We start from the raw sequence: 26,405 nt of genomic DNA on the forward strand, positions 1-26,405 counted from the left end.
AGACTAGATATTCAAAGATTTTGTTTATATCTTCTGCTTTAATTTGAATTTGGATAGATCACAAACACTGCAGGAGGTGCACAAAAGTGCGGCACAGTGGTTAGCACTGCTGCCTCACAGTGCCAGGCACCCAGTTCAATTCCCAGCTTGGGTCACTATGCGGAGTCTGCACATTCTTCCCGTGTCTGCGTGGGTTTCCTCCGGGTGAGCCGATTTCCTCCCACAGTCCGAAAGACATGCTGGTTAGGTGCATTGGCTATGCTAAATTCTCCCTCGGTGTACCCGAACGGGCACAGGAGTGACAACTAGGGGATTTTCACAGTAGCTTCTTTGTAGTGTTTAATGTAAGCCTAATTGTGATTAATAAATAAACTTTAAACAAGTTGCTCTCATGTTTTTCTTTGGATTAATGTTTCATTCAGCTATTTGACCCTGTACTGTACTGTTTCAAGTTTAACAAAATAAAGCACTTGATGAATATCAAAGGGACCACATCAAAGACCTCTCCTCTTTAAGGTAAACAGAATCTAAGTAGCTCACACAGCTATAAGAGACTGCTTAAATTGAAAAATTCTCCTTTCTAACAGATCCTGTATCCTCTGGATTTGAAAACACTGCTTTGTTCTTTTGTCTTCTTTCGAGCCATAAATCACTTGTTGCAGAGAAGGGGCATAATAATTTAAAAGAACAATAACAGAACACTGGTCGCTCCATTAAAGGTACTGCTGAACAAGCAAACTGCAGGAACAGGTTGTACTGCATCAGAACATTCTGGCTGTGACTTGTAGGGATTTGTGATTCATGATGTTTTTAATTTGTGAATTGGTAATTATTTGAATTAGTTACAGAAGTTTGTTCCCACAGTCCAGAGATGTGTGGGTTAGGCTGATTTGGCCATGCTAAATTAACCCTAGTGTCAGGGGGATTAGTAGAGTAAATGCGGGGTTACAGGATTAGGGCCTGGGTGGGATTGTGGTTGGTGCAGACTCGATGGGCTGAGTGGCTTCCTTCTGCACTGTAGGGAAACTATGATAGATTGTTTAGTTGCAATGCATGCTTCTCCTAGTTTGCCAGTGATTGCCTTCAACAGTGAGATGTGAAGTTTATTATTGTTTTCATTCAAAAAAAATTTAAATCAAAAGAAAAAATAGCTTGACTGATCCTCAGCGCAATGATTGAAACTGTTTTAATAACATTAGGAGCGTAATACCTGAAGCATGATACTGTCCATCTAGTTAACTCTTTGGCTTCTGCTCTGGATCTTGGCTGCTTTGATATTTAACAAACTTGCATAGCAATTTTTAATCTTCCAATTCCAGGGATCCAGGATTCTGCATCCTGACTACCACCCTGACCCAGATCGGAAAATGGAGCTCGGACAACTTGCATTTATATAATGTCTTTGACATAGTAAAATCTTGCAAGATGCTTCCAGGAGCTTTACCAGGCAACATTTTGACACCTAATTGCACAAGATATTAGCATAGATGACCAAAGGTTTGTTTTAAGGAGTGCCTCATCCGACAAAGAGGACTTGGAGAGGAATAGGGACAGAATGCCGGAGCTTTTATGGTTTGGCAGCTGAACCAGTAATTGTGGAAGTATTAAACATGAGAATTGGAGGAAAGCTGGGATCCAGGAGAGGTGTAAAGATGGAGGGGGTTACAGAGATAGGGAAGCCCACGGGTGTGCTTTTCCAGGCCTGCTAGAGTAGCACAGCGGGCTGGGAAATACTGGCGGGAGTGCTGAAACAGAAATCGTGACCGGCATCCAGCCAATCGTGACTATCGCAGTCCATTTTTTATGGTGTAATCAGCTTCGTGCTGGGAAACAGCGCCAGGCTGATGCGTGACAATCAAGCACGAGGTACAAGGCTTCAGTAATTGAAGGCTTTTATTGACAAACAATGGAACTATTTAAACACGAGTACACCATTCCAGACTGGAGGGGTCCCGCCTGAGCAGAGGGTCTTATACCTCTCCCAGGAGGCGGGGCCCGACTGGGATGTGCCATAACAGCAACCACCACAGGTATATTAATCCCACAGTGTAAACACCCTAGCCCAACAACAACATTATAACAACCCCACAGTGTCAACACCCTAACCCAACAGCAACATTAGAATAACCCCACAGTGGTAACCAACGATGGTTCACCACACAGGCTTACAATATTATGGTCAGTATTTGAATCTCATCGAGCCCATGTCAGTATTGTCCGAGCTTGCTCATGTTTTCGACCTCGGCAGGGGAGGCTCCCATCAATGGGGATTAAAGCTGGTCCCTAGCAATGAGGACCAGAGGTGATGGCCTCACTGGTGGGGGCAGAGGCCACTGAAGCCCCCCCCTCTACCCCAGGGGGCAGGGCACCCTGGCACTGCCCACCAGGCTGTGTGAAGGAGGTGGGGCCAGACCAGGGCGCACCGAGTGGGGGTGGGGGGAAACCACTGTGGACTCTGCACAGTGATTGACGGGGGAGGGAGGGGGCGATCGTGGATGGCAATTGGGTGGGTCAGGGTTGGCGATCCGAGAGGGGGGAGGATCAAGACCAGTGATTGGGTGGGGGCGCGTGTTGCGGCCACTGATTAGGGGGGGGGGGGGGGGGCTGGGGAAGCCATCGGGAGGCCAAGGATGGAGGGCCAGTGCACGCGAGATCAGTGCATGCACAGTGGCCCGCTCAGCATGCTGATGCCAACCTCTTGGACAGGAATGCCCCCCCTGCCCAACCCACCACTGGCATGAATCCTCTGGCAGACTCCGAAGCAGAGCGCTGGATATTCATCCAGCTAAGTTTGCCCAAAAGATAGGCAGGAAAATCTCCTGTTTGTTGGGCACTTAGTTCTTTTGGGAAAAATTGCACCCCCACATCTACCAGCTAGAGTTGGCAAGCCTAAGTTTAGAAAACATACCAGAATATAAAAGCAGATATTTTTAAAATAGTCACCTTGAGAGGAAGGACATGTAGAATAAATGAAATGGACAAAAAAAATTCCACTACAAATTTTACTGTGCACAGAATCAAATCAAAAGGACTTGCCCATTCTCATAAACGATTGAACAGTTTTTCTTGAGTTTTTTTTCTATATCCTTTCATATGATGTGAGAATCATTGGCAAGATCAGCATTTGTTGCCCATCCCTAATTGTCTTTGAACTAAATGGCCTGTTAGGCCATTTCAGAGAGCAATTACGAGCCAACCACATTGCTGTAGGCCAGACCAGGTAAAGATGGCAGATTTCATATTCTTAAAAATATTGCCTCGTTTGATGTTCGTGCAGTGTCTGGTGATGATTGAGGTCTGCAGCCACAAGCCTCTCCCACAGTCCAGTGTTAAAGTGCTGACACAATACCAATGGAGAGAATAACTGATGCTTGGTTTAAAGAGAGTGATTTAAAGGGAAGTCACCCCAGAATCCAACCAAGGCCTGGACTGAGAGCATGCTTCGTGACTCTACCATCATTAACCTTGTGTGGAGACCAACCAAAGGCAAAAGCCTGTAGCATACAGCTGTGGACATTGTCATTCCAGGTCCTGCATCCCTCTTGACAGAGACTGTATGTGAATCATTGGTCCATTAATGCAGACCCCACTTACTCCCCTAAAGGGGCAGATTTAAGGCACCATTCAAAAATCCAGAGATTTGAGAGTCCTTTTGCAACATTCTAAAGTGTGGTTCAATTTTACTTTGAAAATTTGCCACTCGTGACAAGTTTGCAAGATGTGACATGTCTGAAAATGACCAGTGAATCAGTTAAAGTGCTGGTTATTATTGAAGCAGAAAATATGAAGGACATCTGCTATAGATTTTACACGCTGTTTATACTCTGCATAATTTCTCTACCCCCCTTCATACCAGCCTAATTTGAAGTCTCTGCATTTCATTAGTTTTGAATTGTTTTCTACTGTGTGTAATCAGTGTTTACATTTGCTGCTTTCTCCCACCATCTACCCCTTTTTAATGAATCTTAAATGACATCACTTCTATAAGTAGCCCAAGTGGTAGAAATTGTACTGTGGAGTAAGAGACACTTTGTCAGCCATAATTGAATGGCGGAGCAGACTCGATAGGCCGAATGGCCTAATTCTGCTCCTATATCTTATGGTCTTGTGTACAATATTGAAGGGGCCTCTTTGGTGTGTGTCCCAAGCATACTTCTCCAATCTCTCAATAAACTTGTCTCGGGGAAAGATAGCATGATCAATTCAAATATAAGCTGACCCAACTATATTCAAATAAGGCATTTGTAAACAAGTATTAAATTATTGCATCACAATTTAATTTCCACAATTTATGAAGCATATGTTTAAATTACATCTTGTTTTATGTGTATGACTAATGGAACTAAACTAGTTATGTAGTAATTAGCAGAAAACAAAACTAAAAAGACTGCTGCAAACTGTTGCTCCAGAGCACATGCAGCATTCAGCTGCTACAATTATTGCAATCTCATTATCACAAAGTTGATGAGCCCATGTTCCATTTGCTGCAAAACAAACGCAACTCTACATCATTGCCTGTACTTTGATTGTAAAATGCCTGAGGCATCCAACAATTGGGAAAGGTGGGTATATAAATGCAAGCCTTTTCTTTCTTTCCAAATCTTCAGTTGCTGAATTGGAGGCAGAATTATTAATGTAAACCAAGAATCAAAAACCAGGCTCTGAGATCATGCGTCTCATTTCTACGGCAATAGGCTAGAATTGAATCTCCTCATGTTCATTTAAATGTCGTTGAATTAAAGTTTAAAAATAAGCATGCATCCTGCTTATATGAGAGAACTGTGGGTGTCTTGCTCTTCATTCTCTTGCTGAGCAGATTCCACACTGTTGCAGCCACAGTGTCTCATGAGAAATGACTGTTGAATTGATTTCACCGATGATAAGTATATAACGGCGAGGATGAGAATGAAAAATGCAGCTGCAGCAACAATTACGATACCAGTGATTCCTGACAAAATGCAAAAATAACATCACAAACTGAAGTGAAAAAAGCTGCTGTGAAAATAAAGTAAAAATCCACAAGTTCATCACAATAAAACAGTAACAGTTGAATGTTACCTTTTCCCAGATAGGAACGCACAATACCAGTTTTATTTGCCTGAGATGCTTTTGGTAAAAATGCAAAATGAGACTCTTTCGAGCAGTTAAAAAGAGAAACTGAAAGTTGGCTCATCCAGAATCCTCTGAGGCTGTTGGGACTGTTACACAACATATCCAGCTGTACCTGCAACTGTGAAGAACAAGATCCCAATATTATAGCCTGAATGGAATCTGGAATATACATGGTGTACATTTGTTAGCATACATTTCATAACACCTTACCAAGGGAATAGTTGTAGATTATGTAGTATTAGGGTGATCAGGGTTCATTGGGTGGGAGTGGATAAACAGTACCACCACATGATGCTGTATGAGACACATGACCAAAGATTGAGGGGGAGATTCCTCATGGCCTAGACTGAGTAATACCTAGTCACGCAGGCTGGAATGTTGGCTGGAATGTTTGTACTTTCGCGGGAGGAGTGTGCAATTGACAAGGGGGAGGAATCGAACATTATACATTTTCTCTTATTCTTTCACAGGATGTGGGTGTCGCTAGCAACACCAACATCTGTTGCTTATCCCTAATTACCCTTGAGAAGGTGATGGTGAGCCACCTTCTTGACCCACTGCAGTCCACAGTGCTATTAGGGAGTGAGATCTATGATTTTGATCCAGTGGTTTTGTCCTGGATGGTGTTGAACTTCTTGTGTGCTGAGGCTGCACTCATCCAGGTAAGTGGGTATTCCATCACACCCCTGACGTGTGTCTTGTAGATGGTGGACAGGCTTTGGGGAGTCAGGAGGTAAGTTATGCCACAAGATTCCTAGCCTCTGACCTGCTCTGGTAGCCACAATATTTATGTGGCTAGTCCAGTTCAATTTTTGGTCAAGGGTTGCTGCCAGAATGTTGATAGTGGAGGATTCAACAATGGTAATGCCATTGAGTGTGAATGGGTGATGGTTAGATTCTCTCACAGAATCCCTACAGTACAGACGGAGGCCATTTGGCCCATCGAGTCTGTCTGACCACAATCCCACACAGGCCCTATTCCCATAACCCCACACATTTACTCTGCAAATCCCCCTGACACTAGGGTCAATTTAGCATAGCCAATCAACCTAACTCACACACCTTTGGACTGTGGGAGGAAACCGGAGCATCTGGAGGAAGCACACAGAGACATGGGGAGAATATGCAAACTCCACACTGACAGTGACCTGAGGCTTGAATTGAACCTGGGTCCCTGGTGCTGTGAGGCAGCAGTACTAACCACTGTACCACGCTCTTGTTAGTGATGGTCGTTGCCTGGCACTTGTATGGCATAAATGTTACTTGCCAATTATTAGCCCAAGCCTGAATGTTGTCCAGGTTTTCCTGCACATTGACAAAGATTGCTTCCTGAGGAGTTGTGAATGATGCTGAACATTGTGTATTCATCAGCGAACATCCCCACTTCTGACATGATGGCAGGAAAGTCATTGATGAAGCAGCTGGAGATAGTTGGATTGAGAACACCACCCTGAGGAATTCCTGTAGTGATGTCCTGGATCAGAGATGATTGGCCTCCCAACAACTACAGCCCATCTCCCTTTGTGCCATACATGACTCCAACCAGTGGAGTTCTCCCCCCTGATTCTCTTTGACTTCACTTTTGCCAGAGTTCCTTGGTGTCACACTGGAGGAAATGGTGCCTTGGTATCCAGGGCAGTCACTCTCCGCTCTTGAGTTCAGCTCTTTTGTCCATGTTTGAACCAAGGCTGTAATGAGGTCAGGAACCAACCGGCTGTGGTGGACCTTTTTAATATGCAAAACCTTCAAGACAGCCCTTAGTGTTTTATTTTTGAAAAAGTCGACTTCAATTTCAATAGTCCCTTATAAATGAAATGTAAATGTTCTGCTATTAATTTGAGACTTGTACCTTCACAGTGTCCAACCATTTCTTCATTGAGCACATGCTGGCATCACAGTGAAATGGGTTTTGGGCCAGTTTGATGCTCACAGCGCCACCTACTGACTGAACAATGGGATTGAGTGTTTCTTTGGAAAGGGTGACAAGCTCATTCCTGGACAAGTCCAGCAGCCTCAGATTCTTCTGAGAGTTGAAAGCTGATTTGCTTATAAACGCAATTCCTGACCCTGCAAAAACAATTCACAGTTTTGAAGTGAATAAACATAAAATAATCAAAATTTAGATGAAGGAATTCTATAAAGATGATTAAGCACAGACGTAAAGGAAATAGAACAGAGAGAGCCAATTGTTCCATAAAGGTCCAAGTGTTAAACTGTGACAGTGACATTTGACGCAGGTTTACTTTATATTATAGTTAACTATGAATATTGTCATATCTTGTTTGCAAAAAGACAATCAAATGAATGGAGTAATATAATATAATTAAGTAAACAATTTGCATATACAGTTGGTTAATATATTAGCAAACACTGTAGGAGTGATTTTGTAACCAGGGTGATCAGTCACTTAATATAAAGGCTCATCAGACAGAGAAACAAAAGGTGACATCTTCTATATAATTCTCATTGTAGTGATTGCTGTGTGGAACTCTATATAAGGGTCTAGTTTTGTGCCCTTACATTTTACTGTACGGTCTAATGCCTACTTAATCTGGTGTCAGATGAGTTGTCTGAACTTCTTCACCTGTTTATTTAACAAAAGAAAAAGCAAACTGATTGTGCTAAAAGAAAATTGAGCAAAACAAATGACAGCTCAGTCAGAATCTGTCTGTGCCATAGATTCTCATTTGCATTTCACAACAACAACTTCAATTTAAATAGCACCTTTAATGTGGTGAAGCATCCCGTGGAGTGTTACCAGGTACAATTTGACACCAAATCTGTTCACGAAAGTAACCCCAAAGTAAATGTTAGTTGAAATGAACCAAAAAATACATTCCCTCATGATGCTCCTTCATCAGGTGAGTCGGGTCTACACCGGAGCAGCTCTCCGAAAGCTTGTGATACCAAATAAACCTGTTGGACTTTAACCTGGTGTTGTGAGACTTCTTATTATGCCCACCCCAGTCCAATGCTGGCATCTCCACATCAAAATTAGTCAGAACTGTAAACCATTGCAAATAAAAGAAATAAACAATAACAAATGCTGGAAATACACATTCAGTTAGTCAGTAGTTCAGGATCTGTTTGTTGAGAGTTCTGTCTGAGCAGAACTTTTCAAAATTGAAAACCAGAAGATGACCAAATGTTTTAGCAGAATGGGAAAAAGGTAGAGAAGCCGAAATTGGCATTGAATATTGCCTCAGAGAGGATGTTATTGGAATTAATTACTTGAAGCCGACTTAAAAGAAAGCAGGAAATTATTAAGATTAATTGTTTGGTAGTATAAAGAATGAGTAGTGTTGAAAAAAGACATTCTGTCAAAGGCTTTTTGTCTTTCACTCAGGACAATCACAAAAACACCAACATCAGGGGTATTATACTCTATAAAAAAGGGGGATGATTGGTTGGCCAGTGGTCTCTGATCGATAGTGTTGTTCCCATGGTGAATGCACCAGCTGACGGAGGCTGCTGAGGTTTGGGTGACATAAGATATTTGGAGAAATTTTCTACTTCATTATTCCCAGTTGTGCAATTGTGCACCCAACCCATGGATTTCTAATGTTAATCCCTGCTGTTTCTGATGGGTTGAGAATAGTTGAATTAGTGTAGAAGTCAGAGTGGGAATTGTTGGAGAAATCAAAGGAAAGGGAAATCCACTAGAGAGTTAATGAGGTGGCCGACTTGCTGTCATCCGCTTCTCACCAGGTGGTAATAGTTAAAATCCCATCCTACGTGCAAATTGCTGTCTAAAGGCACAGTACTGAGGCAAGAGGTAAATGGATATGTTATTCCTGTTGCAGCTGTATTGACAAGTCTAAGGGGAAGAGTTGCTCGAAGTAGAGATGGTGGAAGACTGAAGAGTGGTAATGGAGAGGAAGCAGTCTCCCTGAGCATAGAAGGGTGAGGGGAGATGTAGTAGTGGGATCATGTTATAGATGGCACATCAGACTTTTGATTGGACCTACTTTATATTAAGTTGATCTTTCTCTACACCCTAGCTGTGACTGTAACACTACATTCTGTACTCTCTCCTTTCCTTCTCCTCTATGGTCTCTATGAACGGTATGCTTTGTATAGCGCCAAGAAACAATACTTTTCACTGTATCCCAACACGTGACAATAATAAATCAAATCAAAAATCAAACATGATGATCCGATTAATACAAGGATCGGTGGAGTAGGAAGTGTGAACAAGGGTTGGAGATGGTTAAGCACAGAGGTAAAGGAAATAGAACAGACACAGCCAATTGTTGCATTGACTTTCAAGGGGAAACATCAGCTCTGGAAGGATGATTCTGTCAAAATGATTTCCTTATAGTTTTCTGTTCTTAAATCTAATAAAAACCTGAATCTGATTTTTCACATAATATGTTGGCTGTGTATTTCCAACATGTGTTTTTATTTCTATTTTTTCTATATATTTGACAATCTATAAACAGATTATGTGATAAAATATTTCTCTTCCCTTTTGGAAAAAAATGCAATCATGTAATTTCAATGAATTGCAAGTAAATTAGGAGCACTAAAACAACTCCTGAATAATCTAAGGAGAAATAAACTCTTAACATTCAATAGAGAGACTGGTTAGTGTACACTTTTACCTGACAATCGTAGCGTCTGTAGCTTGGTCAATTTATAAAAGTACTGCGATAATATTCTGCTGATCTTATTATTGGATAAGTCCAGGTCCTGAAGCAACTGCATTTGATTAATGACTGGTACAAATGTGAGGTTGAGGCCTCTGAGAATCAGCACCTGAAGGAAATAATTTAACTTTAGTCAGTCTCTTTTCATGCTCTTTATAAATGGAGACATTAACATCCACACTATTCGGCCCCAGCTTATCAAAGGAAATTCCAGAGTATTAATCTCGCTGCTTTCCTGCATAAGTTTTCTATGTGTCAGGACTGCAACTGTGTTTGCTTTTTTTACAAAGTTTTTATTTATTAGTGTCACAAGTAGGCTTACATTAACACTGCTATGAAGCCACTGTGAAAATCCCCTAAACGTCACACTCCAGCATCTATTCAGGTACACTGAGGAGGAATTTAGCATGGCCAATGCACCTTACCAGCACGTCTTTCAGACTGTGGGAGGAAACCAGAGCACCCGGAGGAAACTCACGCAGATGGGGAGAATGCGCAGATTTCGCACAGATAATGACCAAGCCGGAAATCGAACCCAGGTCCCTGGCACTGTGAGGCAGCAGTGTTAACCACTGTGCCACCCTTGGCTGCTGATGAATAAAAATGACCTGACTTTAGCACATCCGATTTGTCAGATATTTACAGCACTTTCTCATTTGTTGTGCTGATCATGAATGTAAACTTCCAGAGACCTTGGAGACTTTTATCAGAGTCCAAGTAGGATGTTTGCAGTCAATCTGACCTGCATAACAGAAATGCTTCATCTGGACCTGCACTGCCAATTTTTAGAGTGTGAGCCAAATTAATTGCAAAGGAGTAACACAGTGGGTTTACTTGGTGTGGTGAAGCGGACCAGCACCTCCACTGGAAAGAATGCCACCATCACAAGTGACACCTTCACTTCTGACACCTGGATACCATGCCACTGCCACATCTCCCCACCCACCCACCCCACCAAATTCCTGCCTTTGGACCCTACAGAAACAATTGCTGTTTATGCCTGAACCTCTTTCTGTTCTGATAGATCGGGCTAATGACCTACTTCTATTGTTAAAAGTTCTTTGGCTTCCTCATTAACACATGAACTGGCTCAGACCCAATATTGAGTCAGACTCGGTCCAAGTCAGGAAAGTGAAACATTTTGGCAGAAAATACTTTGCAGTATTGAGCTCCTTTGCTGAGAGAAAAAGGTTAAATAGCTCTGGCAGGCAGTGGGATAACAATCAGGTGGACTCAACAGGTCAAGCAGGTTTTGGGAGAGGGAGAAGGTTTCTTGTTCCTCATTAACTCAACATTGACAACACTTGAAGATTGCCAAGAGTTTTCTCATCAGTATAACACTTGACTTCCGGATACCTTCCTCTTTGTTCCCCCTCGGCTCAGAACCCTCTTTGATTATGTCTCTCAAGAGTTCTTCCTGCACACATGACTCTTTCTTTTTCAGACCCAGTGCAAAATGGCTGTCATGCTAATTTCAAGATGAGCCATTACTCCATCAGGGAAGGAAGTTAATCATATTGAAGTCCTTTGAAGTCCTTTCCTGTCTCCTCTTCTCACAGAAGCTAAAGAGTCTTCACACCTTTAGAAGATTCAATGGACAGGCCTGGAGGAGTCTTGCATTTTAACAATTCTGGAGATAACAGAATCTGGCGAGGTCTGAACAAATATAGAAAGCGCCAATATATCTGTCCATACTTTACTTTTGAAAGGGGCTTTTAAACTCAATTTAAAGATTTAAGATAAAAATACACCTTTAAAACAGTTGTCCTTAAAATCTACAATACAACTACACTTTTGTGCCAGTACCAATTCTCAGCAAAGATATATTATAATAAAAGCAGAAGTTATTGAAAATACTCGGCACTTCCAGTGGCATCAATGGAGAGAGAAACAGAGTTAACGGCTGCGCTGGACCTCGGTCCGGCAGAAGTGGGAAGTCGGGAGGATTTCTGCTGGTGAGCAGAGTGGGTGAACATGTTGAATTGTGCATCACGCACCTAATTAATTATGCTGCTGGGAGGATTATGTCGCTTTGCATGGCAGGGCGAGTAGGAAGTCACACACCCCACCAACATGTCCAGGCACCATATTTAAAAGACAGACAGCAAGTAATTCATCACACCAGGAGTCCAGGACACCAAGATGGCCCCCAGAAAGCAGCAGGCACTGGCCTCATGGTTCACTGATGGCTCCCTGGAGACTCTCCTCCAGGCTGTGGAGGACAAGAGGGACATTCTCTTTCCCAGAGATGGGAGCAGGAGGCCCACCTGAGGCTTATTCTTACCTTAATCTTTCTCAGCGGGATTAGTGCTTGATATTGAAAGTCTTGAAACTGTGCTTGGGGCCCCAAGTATAGCTCCCTGAGCTCCTGCAAATTCTCAAAAGCACCTAATCAAAAACAAACCTTATATCAATGTGACACATTTTGAATTACATCAGGATAGATAATCTAACAGAACAAATTATCCACCCACCATAAAAACAATATGATTCTGATTCCCAGCTAGTACTGATGAAAATTTACCATGGCCAGTCCACCTAACCTGCACATCTTTGGATTGTGGGAGGAAACCGGAGCACCGGGAGGAAACCCACGCAGACACGGGGAGAACGTACAAACCCCACACAGATAGTGACCCTAGGCCAGAATTGAACCCGGGGCCCCTGGTGCTGAGGCAGCAACCAAAATAGTTTGGAAATTGAAGTAATTCATGCATCGCTATTATTTCACACTTCCAGGATCTGTGGTATTTTGCTTGCAGTTTCACTATCCCCCACCCATTCCCTATGACCCTGCACATGATTCCCTGTCAAATATCTATCCAATTTCCCCTTGAAAGTAAGCATTAATGACTTAATTAAACACTTTATGCAGCAAATTAGAGGAGTAAATTGGAAGGAGGTATTCTTGGGGAAATCTACTGAAGAGAGGTGGCAGTTTTTCAAGGAATGTCTGTCTAGGGTTCTACAGGACAATGTTCCGAGCAGACAGGGAAGAGTTGGTAGGTTAAAGGAACCGTGGTGCACGAAAGCTGTGCGGGACCTAGTCGAGAAGAAAAGGAAAGCGTACAAAAGGTTCAGAGAGCTTGGTGAAGATAGGAATCTAGATGAGTATACGGCTTGAAAGAAGGGACTAAAGCAGGAAATTAGGAGAGCCAGAAGGGGTCACGAGAAGGCCTTGGCAAGTAGAATTAAGGAAAACCCTAAGGCAGAGGTGCTTAATGAGTATTTTGCCTCGGTTTTCACAGAGGAGAAGGACCTGGGTGGATGTACTGTGGGCTTGCGGTGGACTGAAAAGATTGAGTATGTGGACTTTAACAAAGAGGTTGTGCTGGAATCTTTGAATGGCATCAAGATAGATAAGTCGCCGGGTCCGGATGGGATGTACGAAGGGAAAGCGGTAGATGTGGTTTATATGGATTTTAGCAAGGCGTTCGATAAGGTCCCCCTTGCAAGGCTTCTAGAAAAAGTGAGAGGGCATGGGATCCAAGGGGCTGTTGCCCTGTGGATCCAGAACTGGCTTGCCCAAAGCAGGCAGAGAGTGTGTATAGATGGGTCTTTTTCTAAATGGAGGTCGGTCACCAGTGGTGTGCCCTAGGGATCTGTTCTGGGACCCTTGCTGTTTGTCATTTTCATAAATGACCTGGATGAGGAAGTGGAGGGATGGGTTGGTAAGTTTGCCGACGACACGAAGGTTGGTGGGGTTGTGGATAGTCTGGAGGGATGTCAGAAGTTACAGAGGGACATAGATAGGATGCAAGACTGGGCGGAGAAGTGGCAGATGGACTTCAACCCAGATAAATGCGTAGTGGTCCATTTTGGCAGATCAAATGGGATGAAGGAGTACAATATAAAGGGAAAGACTCTTAGTACTGTGGAGAATCAGAAGGACCTTGGTGTCCGGGTCCGTAGGACTCTAAAATCGGCCCCGCAGGTGGAGGAGGTGGTTAAGAAGGCGTATGGTGTGCTGGCCTTTATCAATCGAGGGATTGAGTTTAGGAGTCCAGGGATAATGATGCAGCTATATAAGACCCTCGTCAGACCCCACTTGGAGTACTGTGCTCAGTTCTGGTCGCCTCATTACAGGAAGGATGTGGAAAAGATTGAAAGGGTGCAGAGGCGATTTACAAGGATGTTGCCTGGATTGAGTGGCATGCCTTATGAGGATAGGCTGAGGGAGCTCGGTCTTTTCTCCTTGGAGAGACGTAGGATGAGAGGAGACCTAATAGAGGTATATAAGATGTTGAGAGGCATAGATCGGGTGGACTCTCAGAGACTTTTTCCCAGGGTGGAAATGGCTGCTACGAGAGGACACAGGTTTAAGGTGTTGGGGTGTAGGTACAGGGGAAATGTTAGGGGGAAGTTTTTCACACAGAGGGTGGTGGGTGAGTGGAATCGGCTGCCGTCAGTGGTGGTGGAGGCAAACTCAATAGGGTCTTTTAAGAGACTCCTGGATGAGTACATAGGACTTAATAGGATGGAGGGTTATAGGTAGGCCTAAAAGGTAGGGATATGTTCGGCACAACTTGTGGGGCCGAAGGGCCTGTTTTGTGCTGTAGTTTTCTATGTTTCTATGTTTATCTGTTCTACTTTGATTCAAGTTTTCTTTTCTTATCACCCATCTTTGCTCTTTTTTCCAGCTCACCCACCACCCCTTGCAGATTATGATTTGCGTAGGTAATTTTACAACCAGCTTAATTATCGATGCAGCATCAGAATGGGGGTTATTACATCCGATTCTTGTAATCAGTGGAGCTGCTGTTAACACTTGTCTTGAAAATCCAGTGAGGAAAATGTCAATGTTCAAAGCCCTACTTCTGAAAATTGAGCACATAAGCTGGACAGGCATTTCAGTACAGACGCAGGGAGTGCTGGTAAGCATGGGTTGGCAATTGGATGGGAGGTAGGGGGCAAAGGTGTGTACTGAATTGGCAGGGTGAGACAGATAGTGTTCCCATGGCATCCATTGTGAAGCTCCAGTGTTTCACCATAATTATCATTGACCCAAAAGAGGAATGCAGAGGGTTATATATCAAAGTTTGAAAATGACACCAAGTTGGTGAAGAAAGAAAGACTTGCATTTCAATAGCTCCTTTTGAGGCCTTGGGCCTTGGAGAGCTGTCAGCCAATCTGATCCCAGATCTTTGAGGAGAGGGCGCCCCAAATCTGAAGGGACCTTCTCACCTGAGGTCTATTTAGCATCCTGATCTAACTGGTGCCTGCCAATCTAATAATTGAGGCTGGCAGAAAAATGCCCTTAAGTGGCCGTTAAGTGCCACTTAAGGGCCTTAATAGGGGCATAGGCAGGCCTTCCGTCCAAGGCCCTGTCCTCCCTACTGTGAAATTGTGTCTGGGTTAGGGTGGGCAGGGTTCTGGAGGGAATCCGTTCCATGCAATTTACAGTCCCCGCCCTAACCCCACCTGGGGATACTGTAAAATTCTGGCAAGCAAGCTTGCACAGGACAAAGTGACAATGATCAAATAATCTAAATGATAATGATCAATTTTCGTGATATTGATTCATGAATGCGGTGAATTCTTCAGGTGATGCGGTGGGTATAAAGGAGATACACGGATTAAACAAGTGGGCAAACCTCTGACAAAAATGGAATTCAATGTTGAGTAGTATGTGGCCATCTACTCTGGACCCAAGAAAGACAAGACAAAGTATTTTCTAAATGGTAAGAGGCTGGTAAGAGGCAGCGGAACAAAGAGATTTGGGTGTCCCCAATACATAAATCTCTAAAAGTAACTGGACAGGCACAAAAAGCAATCATAAAGACTATTAGTCTTCATCTTGAGGGGACTGGAATACAAAGGGGAAGATGTTCTGCTTTTGTTATACAGAGTCTTGGACAGATTGTGTTCAGTTCTGGGCACTGTGGTGTAGCAAGGATATATTGACCTTGGAGGGGGCGCAGCATAGATTCACCAGAATGATACTGGGGCTGAAAGGATTAACTTACAAGGACAGGTTGCAAAAACTTACCTTGTATTCCTTGGTTACATAGAATTTACAGGATAGAAACTGGTCTGTGTGTGTGCTCCACAGGAACCATAGGGAGGTTCACTGGACTGATTCCTGGAATGAGGGGGTTAACCTATGAGGAAAGGTTGGACAGGATAGGCCTGTATCCATTGAAGTATAGAAGAATGAGAGGTGGTCTTATTGAATCTTGTAAGATCTTGAGGGGACTTGGCAGGTGGATGTTGAGAGGATATATCCCCTTGTGAGACAGACTAGAATAGGGGGACACAATTTAAAAATAAGGGGTCTTGCCTTTAAGATGGAGATGGGGGGAATGTTTTTCTCTCAGAGGGTCGTGAGTCTGTGGATCTCTATTAGTCTATTGTGGTGGAGGTAGGGTCAATGAATATTTTTAAGGCCGATGTTGATAGATTCTTTATTGACAAGGATGTCAAAAGGTACGGGTTAGGAAGGAAAGTGGAGTTAAGGCCACAATCAAGTGGCAGAGCAGGCTTGAGGGGCCAAATGGCCTACCCCTGTTCCTAATTCGTATGCATGTATGTGTATGTAAATATTGTAAGAAGTTTAACAACACCAGGTTAAAGTCCAACAGGTTTATTTGGTAGCAAACGCCACTAGCTTTCGGAGCGCTGCTCCTTCGTCAGTAGCCACTCCATTTGATGAAGGAGCAGCGCTCCGAAAGCTAGTGGCATTTGCTACCAAATAAACCTGTTGGACTTTAACCTGGTGTTGTTAAACTCCTTACTGTGTTTACCCCAGTCCAACGCCGGCATTTCCAAATTATGTAAATATTGCCATGTGTGTCCATACTCTGGTGGCCCATACCACTGCCAGAAATTCCTGATGCCTCATCCCTGTTGTTGGTGGAGAACAGTTGAACAATAACAGTTTAACCAAAGAAAGCCCCATCCCATTGTGCCTGTGCTGGTGTTTGTCTTCAACCTTTCCCCATGTCAGTGGCAGAGATGTTCCATTCTAAAGCACTGACCTGCATCACTTGGATAGGCACAAAGCTTGCCTAATCAAAACATAAACATTTAAGAAGATACATTTATTTTAGTATACCACAAATTAATGAGCATCATATGGTTGAAATATTGGATATATATCCAGAACGTTATTAGAATGATGTATGACAAAGAAAGTCACTCACCAGCCATCCTTATAACTCCAGTCAATTCACACGAATCACTTCCTGGGCGATTGAACTGTCAGAGTGTGACATCCAATCACAAATCTATCACATTTCTTATTGTGTGCAGCATATTTTTTGCCAAGTGCTGCAGTTTGTCATTTAAAACCACAAAGTCTCAAAAATGCTGTATCTGAGCAACCCTACAAGGTGCAGTAATATTTCTTAAGGATGTAGGTCAAACAGAATTCAGTCTGACCTCAATGAACAAATTTCAGATGAAATGTTCTGATTCAACTTGTATCTTTCTCAGAATCTGAGAACCAATTGTCTTGGAATATGTAAGCATGTAACTGTAATTTTGTTAGGTCTGTCTAAAATTATATGTTTTATAAATACTTGCGTCTACTGCAGATTTATTGATATGGTTTTTCTTTTATTACAACTTGGAAAAGTACGTAATTGGCTTTAAATCACTTTGGGACGTTCTAAAGCCATAAAGGAGACTGCATAAATGCAAGTTCTTTCTTTTGTAACAAGTAAACTTCCACTCAACAGCCAAAGAAATATTAATTTGGTGGAATTAAAATACCATAAAATTTACTTTTTCACATTGAAACTTTTCCATGTTGTTTAAACTAATTATATTTTAATCCGTTTTTTGATTATGATGGAGCCATTAGTGGGAGACTGTGGTGTAGTGGTAATGCCACTTGGTTAGTAATCCATAGGCCCAAGCTAATACATTTGGGGACATGGGTTTAAATCCCACCATAGCAGCTGGTGGAGTTCGAATTAAATTACAAAATCTAGTGTTGCCTATTTGTGACTCCCGAACCACAACTGCACTTGACAAATGCCCACTGTAAGAGTCTTGTAAGCCACTCAGTTCAACGGGTGGGCAACAAATGTATATCCTAGTAACATTCCATGATCAATCAATTGATTTTTGGTGGTCTTCGCTGAGGGGAAAATTTGTGATCAAGTCAGGTGTCACTTGTGTCAAAAATAAACGATTTATCAATGTAGATGGGTAAATGGACATACCTGATTTAATTTCCTTGATGTAATTGTTGCTGATAACTAGGACTTGAAGCGAAGTTAGCAGAGCCATTGGTTTGGAAGGAAAATCCGTTAACCTGTTGTCATGTAGATAGAGTTGCCTAAGACAGGATATGTTTGTAAATGTTGTGTCCTCTACAACCTCCAAATTAGAACTATTCAGGAATAGCACCTGGAAGCAAACACGGAAGATGCAGATTAACCAAATTTATTTGATGTTAAATAGAAGCCTGATCAAGATAATTCCATATCTGATCTCTATAGTATTTTCTCAGGAGAATTGTTAATAACTTTCACTTTCCAGTCACAGTGTGGGTTACTATTTTGTTTCTGATTGTCATGGTGAACAGCCAGGCATAATGTTGTTGCAGTCATTTATCATTAATAAATCTGCTCAAAACTATGTATCGAATAGATTAGAGGTCACTTGAAGAGCCCGTGAGCAAACGCAATGCCTGCAAACTTTTCTTCCTATCATGTGAGTTGACTTCTGCCCCTAGAAATTCTGATATGTGCTCTCAGCAAACAGAGCCTCATCCCAGAACAATTTTAAAATGTACACTTGTATCTCATGTTGATCTGTAGTCATTGTCAGGCTTGTAAAACTTAATGCATAGGTAATATTCTCATAAATGTTCACTTTCTAACTTAAATATGCCATTTACAAATAAGCCTGACCTAAACATTTTGCTCAAATTTAACCTCATTTTTTATCATCTGGGAAAATCCATTTGATGACAAATTATGTACAGATACCTTTGCATGAAATTCTTTCTTTAGTCCCTTCTTTTGGTAGGGGTATTGTCCTATTTATTCTAAATGGGTTAATGCATCTATTAAAATAATGAGAAATATAATTTAACATGAATATAATCAGTGTTTATATACCGCCATTGCAAAGTGCAATTATATCCTCTGGGAATTAAAAAAAAGACGTATATTGGATTTTATGTTAAATTGGCACTTTCTTTCATTTTGAACAGAAAAAGTAGCTGAGGTGTAAACTTCTGAATACAGTCAGATTCCCAAAAACAAACAACACATTTTGTTCTTGGAATATTTCTGATCATATTCTGAACCCAGCATTTTGACAGTATATATTAACACATTCATTGTTACTCTGCCTCTCCAAATAATAATTCAACCACTGCTATTTTGATTGAAAAACTGCCTAAAGTTATTCCGATTATTCGTAGCAAGAAAACACCTACTGCCTTAACTTTGATAAAAAATTTATGCAGTACGTTAGCAATCTAAATACAGAAGATTCACTTCCAACGTCACTTAATTTCCACAATTGTGAACTTACAAAAGAAGTACGCCTACTTAAAATAATTTGCTTTAAAGAAACTAAGATCTTTTCTTCAATAAGTTTATAATGAACTATTAATTTAAGATGAAGAAACTCCAACTCCTCACCTGTAATTGGTTGTAGTCCCTCAGGCAGTCATAATAGCTTCTTCTGAGTCTGAGGCCACTGAGGTTCAGAACAGATATATTTTTGCTAATGGGTTCATTCAGTTCTAGCGGACATTGGGTTGAATGTGTCACTAAGGTTCCCAATGAGGCAACATACAAAAAGCAGGCAAATGTATAGAAAAGGAGAGCGGAACCCATGTTCTTGTCTGTCTGTCTTTTCAAATCCCTAGTTAGAATGATCAGCCGGTTTTGTAAAAACACGGATTTGTCCAGTTTTCTTATCGTTATAATTTTGGCTTTATCAGCTTTGGCTCAATGGTAACCTTGAAAGTGGTTGTATTTTCTGATGCTCTTGAAGGATTGATATCCAATTTGTTGAATGTAGCAGCTGTCTTGATTCTGATCAGCAAAAGAAGAAGCAATTTATCAAAATTCTGTGCAAGTAAAATATCAAATTAGTTTTTTAACAGCGTATGCAGCTGAGCCTGCGCAACTTGATAAATACATCTCACTCCTTAAATTCCACTGCTCAAGAACAAAGCTATACTGTTTGAAGCTCAGCTGTTGACCTTCTACAAGTCCAAGAAACGGGGGATGTGTTTAGGCATTAATACCAACAATTTTGAACTTCTTTTATTTCAAATGTTCCTGATAACTGCTTTGAAACTTAGGCCCCACCTGTTCTTTTAATTGCACTATTTGACATAATTCTGGTTCTTGATGTTTGTAATATTTCTGGGTATTGGCCAATTTTCACTTCAGCAATCTGACTGACTCATACATTTTGTTCAGTCTTCATTCTGACAGCTAAAGATGACAGGTTCACATGGCATCTTGTCCAAACCAGGGTACACATAATTCAGCATAGCAAATAGCCTCAATCAATATATGAATTAGGCCCTTGAAGTTGCTTTGCCATTTAATAAGATAGAATCATAGAATCCCTACAGTGCAGAAGGAAGCCATTCAGCTCATCAGGCCAGTACTGCCAACAATCCTACCCAGGCCTTATCCCCTTAACCCCACATATTTACCCTGTTAATCCCCCTGACGTGGAGATGCCGGCGTTGGACTGGGGTAAACACAGTAAGAAGTTTAACAACACCAGGTTAAAGTCCAACAGGTTTATTTGGTAGCAAAAGCCACACAAGCTTTCGAGGCTCTAAGCCCCTTCTTCAGGTGAGTGGGAATTCTGTTCACAAACAGAATTTATAAAGACACAGACTCAATTTACATGAATAATGGTTGGAATGCGAATACTTACAACTAATCCAGTCTTTAAGAAACAAAACAATGGGAGTGGAGAGAGCATCAAGACAGGCTAAAAAGATGTGTATTGTCTCCAGACAAGACAGCCAGTGAAACTCTGCAGGTCCACGCAACTGTGGGAGTTACAAATATTGTGACATGAACCCAATATCCCGGTTGAGGCCGTCCTTGTGTGTGCGGAACTTGGCTATCAGTTTCTGCTCAGTGACTCTGCGCTGTCGTGTGTCGCGAAGGCCGCCTTGGAGAACGCTTACCCGAATATCAGAGGCCGAATGCCCGTGACCGCTGAAGTGCTCCCCAACAGGAAGAGAACAGTCTTGCCTGGTGATTGTCGAGCGGTGTTCATTCATCGTTGACAACGGATGAATGAACACCGCTCGACAATCACCAGGCAAGACTGTTCTCTTCCTGTTGGGGAGTACTTCAGCGGTCACGGGCATTCGGCCTCTGATATTCGGGTAAGCGTTCTCCAAGGCGGCCTTCGCGACACACGACAGCGCAGAGTCGCTGAGCAGAAACTGATAGCCAAGTTCCGCACACACAAGGACGGCCTCAACCGGGATATTGGGTTCATGTCACAATATTTGTAACTCCCACAGTTGCGTGGACCTGCAGAGTTTCACTGGCTGTCTTGTCTGGAGACAATACACATCTTTTTAGCCTGTCTTGATGCTCTCTCCACTCCCATTGTTTTGTTTCTTAAAGACTGGATTAGTTGTAAGTATTCGCATTCCAACCATTATTCATGTAAATTGAGTCTGTGTCTTTATAAATTCTGTTTGTGAACAGAATTCCCACTCACCTGAAGAAGGGGCTTAGAGCCTCGAAAGCTTGTGTGGCTTTTGCTACCAAATAAACCTGTTGGACTTTAACCTGGTGTTGTTAAACTTCTTACTGTGTATCCCCCTGACACTCAGGGACAATTTAGCATGGCCAATCAGCCTGACCCACACACTTCTTTCCTGCTCTTGTTGCACCCTCCTTGGTGCTGCTTACAGCTTAGACTCATATTGTACCGAAGGCCATTTGGCCCATCATGCTTATGCCAGCTGAGTCAATTCCACTGTCTGTGCTCTTTCCGCATAGCCCGCAATTTCCTGTTCTTCAACTCCCTTTTCAGATGGTGCATTCCGTATCAAAGTAACTCACTGCACTAAATAAATTCTCATCTTTCCTCTACTTCTTTTCCAATCCACTCTGTCCAGTGGAACCAATTTCTCCTTACTAACTCCATCAAAGTCCTTCATCATTTGAACACATCAACTAACCTTTGGAAAAAAGATCTTCGAACTGTTGCGTTGCTTTTAAATGAGTTTAAAGATGGACTACTTTAGCAGTTCTACTGTCACCTAAAACTGTCATCTAAAATGTGATACACCTCACAAATAAGTCATTACCTTGCTTACATTGTGGGGCCTCCGATACTGAGGTTGGCAATGAGGGGAGATGGTAGCCCTAGTAGTAATGGCACTGGATTAGTAATCCAGCTAATGCCCTGGGGCCACGGGTTCAAATCCTACCATGGTGTCTGGTGGAATTTAAATTCAATTAATAAAACCTAGAATTGAAAGCTAGTTTCAGTAATGGTGACAACTATGATCAACTGTCATATAAACCCATCAGCCTCACCAATGCCTTTAGAGAAGGAAATCTGCTATCCTTCCCTGGTCTGGCTTACATGTGACTCCAGACCACAAGCGGGTTGACTCTTTTTAAAAACAAAATGCCCTGTACTTTCAGATCTACTTTCCCGTCTACATTCTATAGACCTTGACTTCCTTGTCAATCAACAATCTAACTCAACCTTAAAAAGATTCAATGACCCTGCCTCCACCGCTCTCTGGGGAAGAGAATTCCACAGACTAAATAACCTTCTGAGAGAACAGAAATTCTCGTCATCTCCATCTTATATGGGAGACTCCGTAGGGACGATTCTCCCAGCCCACTGCACAGCTCAAATAGCGCAATGGGCCGGGAGGCATCAGTGGCGGCCGTTTCATAGGCTTCCCTTCCCGCTGAACATCACAGACTCCGTGCTTCTCCATTTCTGGAAATCATCCATTTCCATATGATTAGTGGGCCTGGGACTCAATTCACTGGGCCTGCTAGCGTGTCCCCCCTACCACCAACACCCCCACCCTCCACCGTGAGTGGTTCCCTCCAACGGGGTTTACTACTGCTCTCCCCTAACAGGAAAACAGGCAGCATGATCCCATTGGAGGGAAGAGAGGCCAATAAGGCCCTAGGGAGGTCGGGTTAAGGGGGATGCCCCTTGGTCTGTGCCAGCCTGGCACCCTGGCACTGCCCAAGGGGCAAACTGGTACTGTCCATCGGGTTTTCCCACTGGGCACTAGGCAGTGCCAAAGGAGTGGGGCCAGAGGGGGCAGGGCCTATTGGGGGTGATCTTTATGGGGGTGGGGGCACCTGCTGCCACTTTGCAATTGGGATTAGTGGAGAGGGAGTGAGGGAGATCAGGGCTGGCCATCCGGGTGAGTGGGGGTCAGGGCTGCCGGGAGGGTGGAGGAGGAGATCGGGCTTGGAGGAGGAGATCGGGCTTGGCAGAGGGGGGAAACATCAGGGCTGATCATCAGGATCGGGAGGGGTCGGGACAGTCCGGTGGGGGGTCATGTAGATCGGGGCTGGCTGGGAGAAGGTGGGGGTGCGATATAGGGGCTCGCCCAGGAGGCCAGCGATCGGGGGTTGGAGGGGTTGGAAGGCCAGCGATGGGGGATTGTGGGGCTGGCCAGCAATTGGGCTGGCCAGTGATCTGGAGGCTGGCAATGGGGGGCCACTGTGCATGCACCGATCTCCATGCCGACAGATCGGCGCATGCGCAGTGGCCCGCTCGGCGCTATTCTGCCAGCCTGTCCAGCTGAAATAGGCCCCACCCCCAGATTTCCAGAGTGAATCCCGCTAGGGCACTCAGTGATTCACAGAGTGTTGAAGATCCATTCTGGAAATCACATTTAAAAAAACCGATGGGATTTACTTCCATTTTCTCGCATGTTGGAAACTTAAAGAGTTATTTTGGGAGAATCCCAGCCCATATTTTTAAACTGCATCTGTTCATTCTTGTCTCTTCCACAAGGGGAAACCTTTATTCATCACCACCCTGCCAAATCCCTTCAGGATTTTAAAAGTTTCAACAAGATCACCTCTTATTCTTCTAAACGTCAGTGGATGCAGGCATGACCAGTCCAACCTTTCTTTGTAAAATAACCCTTTCATTCCTGGAATCAATCGGGTGAACCTTCTCTGAACTGCATTGAATGTAATATCTTTTCTTACGTAAGGAGACCAAAACTGTACACAATACTCCAGATGCAGCCTCACCAAAGCCCTGTACACCTATAGCAAAATTTCCCTACTTTTATATTTCATTGCCCCTGCAAAATTAACAATTTCCATTTGCCTTCTTAATCACTTGCTGCATCTGCATACTAACTTTTTATGATTCTTGTACCAGGATGCTCAGATCCCTCTGTACCTCAGAGTTCTGCAATCTCTCTCCATTTAAATAAAATGCTATTTTGGTATTCTTCTTGCCAAAGTGGACAAGTTCACATTTTTCTGCAATATATTCCATCTGCCAAATTTTTGCCTACTCATTCAACCTATCTATATCCCTTTACAGATTCCCTATCTCCTTTTCACAACTTACTCTCCTACTTATCTGTGTCATCAGCAAATTTAGCTAACATACATTCAGTCCCTTCACCCAAATAATTGATATAAATTGTAAATAGTTAAGGCCCTAGCACTGATCCCTCTAGCACTCTACCAGTTCATCTTACCAAACCATTTTGCTTCCTGTTAGCTATCCAATCATCAATCCTTGCTAATATTATTTTGCAGCAACGTGGCATCTTATCAAATACCTTTTGGAAACCCAAGTAAACTAGATCTACTGATTGTCCTTTATTCACGTTGTTTATTATTTCCTTATTGAACTTTAAGAATTTAGTTAAACACAATTTCTCTTTCACAAAACCATGTTGACTCTGCCAGAATGCATTGAGATTTTAAGTGCCCTGCCTTAACCTCCTTAATAATGGTTTCTCACATTTTCCCTATAACAAATGTTAGGCTAACTGGCCTGTCAGTTGTTGCTTTCTGTTTTCCTACCTTCTGGAATACATAAATTACTTTTGCTATTTTCCAATCTGATGGAATTTTCCCAGAAACTTGAGAATTTTGGAAAAATTACACCCACTGCTTCTGCTATCTTAGCAGCCACTTCTTTCAAGACCCCAGGATGAAGTCCAAGTCCAACTTGTCTGCCTTTAGTTCTAATAATTCTCAGTACCCTTTGCCTGGTGATTGTAATTGTTTTAAGTTCCTCTCTCCCCTTTGCCCCGTGATTTACAAGTATTTCTGGGATGTTAATTGTGTCTTCCACAGTGAAGACACAACACAAAATGCTCAATGCATCCAGCATTTCCTACTTCCACTATTAATTAGAACCATAGAAAAGTTACCATTTGGCCCAACTTGACCATGCCAATTCCAGGCTCAGTCTCCAGAAGCCCAATGCTCACATAAGATACTTTTCATTTTAAATATTTGTAGAAGCTTTTATAATGATTTACATTTCTAACTAGGGGCTCGATTTTACCAAAACTTGGCGGAAAGTTGGGCATCGGGCCTATACCGCGATCTGCACCCGATTCCGAGCAGATCGTGGCTTTACCAACACCCGATTTGGGTGCGGGTCCGGCCTGTGCCCGAATCGGGCGGCCCGATGATTTAAATGCATTTGTATGCATTTAAGTCGACAGTGAACCACGCGCCCAACCCTACCACCAAATCCCACTTTACCGTCTTCTGGCCCGTTCTGCATCCACGCTGTAAGCGACCTGCAAAATAAAAGTCTGAAGTCGTCACTGCAGCTTCCGAAGAGCAGGATCAGAGCCTGCAACGGCTCTCTGACCCAGGTCATCCTCTGGGGGGGGTGGGGCCAGATCATCCTCTGGTCGGCAGGGGTGGGGTGGGGGGTTCCGCTGCCAGTCTGCGGCTGATCGGTGGGGAGGGAGGGGGCAGGGGGGTCCGCCGCCACTCTGCGGGCGATCCCTCCTCCCCACCGGAGGAATGAATCCCTCCTGCCGGAGTGGACGTGCGGCCATGCCATCCCACAAAACCTTCAGGATGAAGCAATTCCTTGCTAAGAAGATGAAGCAGAACCGGCCGATTCCACAGTGGATCCACATGAAAACCGGCTACAGGATCAGTACAAGTCCAAGAGGAGACTGTAAAGGGATACACCATCATTGGTACACTGCCGGCCAGAGCCATCTCTCCCGGTCTCTTGCCCCTGCAGGGAAAAGAATCTGTGGCTGGTAGTGTACCAGTGATGGTGTATCCCTTTACAGGCCCAGCTTGGTCCTTCTCCAGTGTCTCCTCTTGGACTTGTACTGATCTTGTAGCTGGTTTTCATGCGGATCCATTTTCACGCGGATGAAAAAAACATTTCAGAGATGCAAACTGAACGAGCCCCGACACTGGGAGTTTTTAAAATTCATTCATTTTGGAAACTTCTAACTCATGACTCTGTTTCGATAACTTTACTGCCTTTTTTCCTGTGCACATGCACAAGTAAAACTTTCAAACAGTGTCAGGAGTTAGTGATTTTAAAAGACTAGAATTAGTCAAATATTTTTCCTGCTGGTTAACAGATTGGTGACAATCTGTAATACAAACTATAATTGAATGAACAAAGGGAGAAGTTGGAATAATTTATTTTCAGACTGTTTAGAACATAAAATATTTTTTTCTG

General features: G+C 43.0%; 1 protein-coding gene across 1 annotated transcript; it reads right to left on the reverse strand.

The window, feature by feature from the left end:
* Positions 1–4,257: 4,257 nt before the first annotated feature.
* On the reverse strand, positions 4,258–19,945 carry LOC144497247 (uncharacterized). Its single transcript, XM_078218261.1, has 7 exons — positions 19,364–19,945; positions 17,930–18,116; positions 12,046–12,149; positions 9,717–9,870; positions 6,962–7,179; positions 5,059–5,230; positions 4,258–4,948 (listed from the first exon to the last, which is right to left on the reverse strand). Exons 1-7 carry the CDS (start codon positions 19,559–19,561, stop codon positions 4,767–4,769), a joined length of 1,215 nt encoding a protein of 404 aa, XP_078074387.1. The 5' UTR covers positions 19,562–19,945; the 3' UTR covers positions 4,258–4,766.
* Positions 19,946–26,405: the final 6,460 nt, after the last annotated feature.

Source organism: Mustelus asterias, chromosome 1 (assembly GCF_964213995.1).
Source record: "Mustelus asterias chromosome 1, sMusAst1.hap1.1, whole genome shotgun sequence".
Classification (NCBI taxonomy): Eukaryota; Metazoa; Chordata; class Chondrichthyes; order Carcharhiniformes; family Triakidae; genus Mustelus; species Mustelus asterias.